Source organism: Gavialis gangeticus, unplaced genomic scaffold, assembly GCF_001723915.1.
Source record: "Gavialis gangeticus isolate Ggan-Ray unplaced genomic scaffold, GavGan_comp1, whole genome shotgun sequence".
Lineage (NCBI taxonomy): Eukaryota > Metazoa > Chordata > Crocodylia > Gavialidae > Gavialis > Gavialis gangeticus.
This window is the reverse complement of record NW_017729024.1, coordinates 153,977,392-153,983,015: the sequence shown is the minus strand read 5'-3', so window position 1 is coordinate 153,983,015 and position 5,624 is coordinate 153,977,392. Positions and strand designations below refer to the sequence as shown.

The window sequence follows — 5,624 nt, the reverse complement described above, 5'->3', positions numbered from 1 at the left end:
CAGGAACACATATGGTATACATATGCTACATAACAGGGCAGAAGGATGCTACTGCCCAGCACAGGCCAGAGTTTGCGCTCTACAGCGGAGGAGAGCACAACAGAGGGGATGAGCGGCATGGTGCAGCTCTGTGCCCTGAGCTCCCACGCTGGATCAGATCTCTTTGTGGGCCAGATCTAGTCTGCACACCATAGTCTGCTAACCCCTACTATATAATAATGCATCAAGGATTGGACATTCTGTCCCAGTCAGTAACAAAACAATGTTACAGAAAGAATACAATGTTGCTGGAGGCACCATTTGATAGGAGTCATGTCATCATTGCAACTGTGTCTTACGCCAGTGGCTTAGCCATATTCAAATATAATTAACATTATATTCCCCAGCAGTTTTATTTAGCAAACTAACAGTGCTGCTGGATACTACTGAACAACTATTATGTCCCATTCAAAAAGTGGCTGCACTTCAGTGGGTATATAAGCATTTTTCTTTGTAAAGCAAGTTAAGTGCTTTGGAATGTTTTATCATCATCATGGATAGTTTCTTTTCAAATAAGCAAGGTAAATAAAATAAAAAAGTGCCAGATTGAGGTTTAAAACAGTCCCCGCTAATTGCTTTACAAAAAAGGAAATTCAATAGTATAAAAACATTTTCAGTAGTAACAACAGTTCTGTGGTGAAGCTGGGAAGTCTCCTGTACTTCCAAAATTGCTCCAAAATAGCAATACCAAATATAGCTGAAGGAAAAGACATGGGGATTGTCCACAGTAAAACAAGACCTTACCCAGCCTGAAGTGCACGAACCTTGTGCAACCTTTGGGAGATTTGTGTCAGTTTCAAACAAGAGTGAGCCCAAGGAACTCACAAGTGATCCCTTCAAAATAAAATTAACATTATTTCCAATATAAGACTAATCACAGCTCATTTATAACTCTACAGAACTATAATTCATATAAACAGATTTACAATTATAATTAATAGTATAAGAACACATGAACACTTACCCTGCATTATTACTGACTGCAGTTAGTCCTTTGACTCCAGTCTTCAATAAGCCCCCAATAAGGTTCTCTGGAATACCACACAGCCCAAAACCTAGGCAAAATATAAGTAAACAAGGGACGTAACAACCATTCTGGCCCAATTAGATTCATCCTAAGAAGTGAATATGTGCAGCATATAGGCTGGAGGGGGAAAACCACAAAAAAATCATCACAGACTGACCTGAAGGGACTAAAACTGCTTCCAGGTGAATAAGCTGTTTAATTCTTAGAGAAAACATCATTCAGAACAGAAGTTAAAGGCTATTTCCAATATGGGACTTAGGCACCTCAATTCTGCATAAGCCAAACCCCATGCCCTCCAGTCGGCTGCCTAATGCAGGCTATACATATACTACAAAGGCACCCCCCTGTTTGACTTGAAATCACTGTAGCTGCTGAGAGCGCTGCTTGGGTGCATGCCCAGAACTTTCCCAGAGTGAGCAGCTCAGCACATACCCACGGATCAAGAAAGATCCAAAAACTAGGCTTTCTTCTGTCAAAGCCCCCTAAGAGTGCCAGTCTGGTAAGCAAGCTCACACCACGCTGAGCAGAGATGGGGAATTCCTTACAAAAATGCTTGCTTTGGACAAGGAGGCTGGGTTCTGGTTCTCACCTGGTATAACAGATTTGCCATACAAAGAAGTGAAAAGCCTATGAAACTCTCCAAGCCTCAGGCTTGGAGAGTTTAAACCCACATTTCCAAGCTACTTGGAGAGCATCCTAGCCACCAGGCAATGTAGGTCAAATAGAACAATTTCTACCTCTCCTGTTGAAATAGCAGCACAGAATTCAAGATTTGCTGCGAGGCAAAGGGAAAGGAGAAGGACAAAAACAGGAACCAGGCTCCAGGTCCCTCCCCTCCCAGGAAATTCTACCCATTAAGATACAGTCCAGCTCCTTCTTGCTTCCTCTTCTAGCTCCAAATCCCTTGAATTCTGCGTTGCTCAGTGGCCCAACTTCAACAAAAAGTGTGGAGTCTGGGTCTTAGGGCTCCCTGCATATGGGTGGGAGATGTTCGTTTGAAACTTCTAAAGGTGAGGAGAGAATTAAATCTTCCTAGGTGAGTGCCGTAACCACCAAGCCAATGCATAAAGCTTAGGCAGCATCCCCACCACCACTTGAAAAGAAAACAGCAAGTCCTACTCAGATAGATATATCTATAAACATCAATAATATATATCTATCTTTATCTATATTAGTTGTTATAATATATATATATTAGTTATTAGTGGCTACCTTCAAGGAAAGATCCTGAGGTCTTGACTTGGAGTGGAAGATGGTACTTGCCTGCATCTCTAAATTAGGTAGCTAAGCCATGCAGAGAGGGTAGGTTTTGGACTCACTCCTGTCTGGAGAAATTCTCTACTTGTTAGTTATAAGCAGCTTCCTGCAGTTTTGGCAGTTTTGGATCCTGATCTGAGAGTGCATCCACACCACACACTAGATCCAAAGCTAACTCCAAGTGAGGTAGCTCAGGACTAGAAGCAGCATAGCTGTGGTAGCTCCCTGTCAGCTAATTTACACAATTCACACACACAGTGTAAGGAACCCATGTACCCAACAGAGGGCTCTGGATTCCTCTGAGTGGGTCCAGAAAGTCGTATGTTGTAGTGTCTGAGTTTTTTATATTGAATCCAGTCCTAGGACTTTAACTATGCAACTCCCCTACCCATGAGAATGCCTCTTCCCTGATCTCTGCTGTGGCTTCCCTCTTCTGCAACATCACAGTCACACTTTGTGTCAGTTTCAAACAAGAGACAGCTCTTCCTCCTTCCCCTGCCCTACCCCTCTCCCTTCCTCCATAAACACACACTTCCAATCCAGTCAGGTTTCATTCCTGGAAACTCTGTGTGTGTCAAACTCTGATCTCTGTTACAAAGGTGCAAATTCTGATCCCAGTTACTTCAGATGATCTTCATCATGATTCTCATCTTGGTGCCTGCTATTTCTGTACTCTGGTCAGAATCCCTTTTACCCATGCCCCCCACCCCTCCAAAACACCTTGTGAAAAGCCTTTCCTCCCCTCCATGAAACTTTCCAGCTACAATGCCAACTACCCATCCTATCTTTACTGGAGACTGTAAACTCTGAAAGCCACTAACTACATTCTTAGGAATAATCACTGAATTATGGCATTATGCACAGTATAAATCCTTTTATAAAATGTGCATTCCCCTTTGACTTAGCTGTTATGAATTCATGGGATCTATTTTTCTGAAGTTATTACATGCACTCCTTAAAAAACAATTCTACCCAGTCTTCTATTTACAAACTTTTTCAAGATTATGTATGCATTTTTGGCCTCTAACTACATATAAATGTGTACACTTCTAATATGATACAAAGCATCACCAATCTGGTAGTAAACAGAAACTGTAGCATTAATAAAACCTAGATCAGTCTTAATAAGTAACAGTGTCCATATTGATAACAGTGTGGGGTTTCAAAGGTAAAAAGAAATAAACATTTAGACTCAAGTTTTCAAAAACATCCAAGCCCCAAAGAAAGTAAATAGAATTTAAGTTTGAAGATAAAAATCCATATCAGTTGACACCTGTACCACATTGTTCACATTAGGTAACAGGCACAGAGAGTCTTATGATCTGTTTAAGGTCATATTAAGTCAGGTACAATGCTTTAAAAAAGGTACTCTATTAGAAATTGGATCTTTTAAATTAGTCAATTAAAATACTTGAGAGTACTGACAGGATAAGTAATTTCATCCATGAAGGAATATAAAACTAATTATTTGCAATTAATACTTACCACCAACAAGTAGTGTGGCCCCATCAGGTATGTCTTTTACTGCTTCTACTGGGTCAGTATAGAACTTGGTGTTCAGCTGATTGCTGGTAGAAAAATAGCAGCTGCAGCTCTGTAAAACCAGTACAGGAAGCCAGCATGAAGCACGTGAATGTTTTGAATTGCTCCTCTTATACAGAGCATCCCATAAACTGTGTAGCAGGGAGATTATTTTCTATGCACACTGACTAAATTGTGTAACTCCAGACAGCATAGTACTAAAATAAAATACAGTTAGGTCATGTTGCATTACAGTTACTTATTTAGAACACAACGGTACTACAATGGCTGGCAGCATTATGTACAAGTCGTCACACATCTGGACTTTTTGATGAACTTATGCACAACAAAAGTCTACAGGCAACATATTTGGCTAAAATGTATATGCAATGGTAACAATAATAGCTTACCATAAGGTAAAACCTTTGTTAAGCAACCACTAAAGGATCTCTTAGAGACAGACTAATAATGATGTTCTTCTGTACAGAGTTTAGTGTATGGCATTGCTTTGACACAAATGGTGTCAGTGCAGTGGTGCCATGCTCTGAAACTAATATTTCTTCCCTCCAATAACAGATTTCAAATGCAGATCTTTTAACTTATGTGTATAATTCTTAAGTGTCCAGTAATAAAATTGTATGTTGCAGCTCCACTCATGGCTAAAATATGATTCTTGTTTCACTCAAGTAATCATCCATATCATTTTCCTTAGCTGTACATATCCTTATCTTACAGAACCATACCAAGATGAAACAAACTGAGATTCCCATTGTTAAATGCCCTTTGCTTTCACTGGAACTGCAAGCCTATCACTGATAATTTCCATTGTATCACTATGTCCTTAAATAACTGATTACAATAAGCAGCAGCTACTGGTGTCCAATACTGCCTACACTTCTGGTCAGCTGGGATCCAGAGAAAGAAATTCAAACCAGAACAGGTGCAAAGCAGGGATACTGCCACCATGTGCAGAGCAGACAGGCTATCTTTCAGAAGAGCTGAGTGTAGGTGGGGAGGGGATTTGGCTGTTCTCTCTACAGCCATTAGGGGACAACCATCAAAGGAGGGAGAAGCAGCTGGCTGGCTCAAGAACAAGCACATATAAACAGAGAATGAATGAACTGAGACTGAAAAAGAAAAATAATCAAAGATGGCTTGCTCAGAGCAGTGAGGCTGTGGGAGGAATGGGATCATGCAACCCAAGCTTGTTTTAAAATAGAGCTGGACCGAGCTTTTAAAACATGGTTGCCTGTGCGGACAAGCAGCAACACTGAACGACTGTGGGCTGTCACACAATGACAGAAAGTGAAGGCAGGAAGGGACCTCAGGAAGTCCCATCTAGTCCAACCCCATGCTCAAAGCAGGGCCAAGCCAACTACATCCTACCAATCCCAGTCTCATGCAGGAGTTCAGGTGGTGGACTGGATGGGGGGCTTTGGAGAGGGATGACCCTGCCTCAGGCCCTTCAGCCCGGCTCCTCTAGGATTTGATGCCTCGGGCTCTTCCCGTCCTTGCCTTCCTGCCCCTGCTGTGAAAGTCCCACGGCTGTGCCGACCCGAAACCTACAGCTGGGCTCTCGCAGGCGCAGGACGCGGCTGCACGGGCAGAGAAAGGCGCGCCCAGGAGGGAGGACAAGGTCAGCCCGTGCCGTGCGCCAGCCCCGGCCCCGGCCCCGGCCCCAGAGCCATGGGGTGGGCGCCAGGCTCCCCGGCCTCTGCCCTTCACGCCCGGGGATGCCCAGAGGCTGCTCCCGACGAGCGGGCGCCGCCGGGCCCGTCTC

General features: G+C 43.0%; 1 protein-coding gene across 1 annotated transcript in view; it reads right to left on the bottom strand.

Annotated features, from left to right (window-relative positions):
* Nucleotides 1-4,585, bottom strand: part of OXCT1 (3-oxoacid CoA-transferase 1) — a 209,198-nt gene extending 204,613 nt beyond the window's left edge. Inside the window, exons 1-3 of the mRNA XM_019518269.1 lie at nucleotides 4,578-4,585; nucleotides 3,809-3,996; nucleotides 1,004-1,094 (exon numbers count right to left, since the gene is read on the bottom strand). Of these exons, the coding sequence (XP_019373814.1) occupies nucleotides 1,004-1,094; nucleotides 3,809-3,996; nucleotides 4,578-4,585 (287 nt within the window). The remainder of the gene's footprint in view (nucleotides 1-1,003; nucleotides 1,095-3,808; nucleotides 3,997-4,577) is intronic.
* Nucleotides 4,586-5,624: the final 1,039 nt, after the last annotated feature.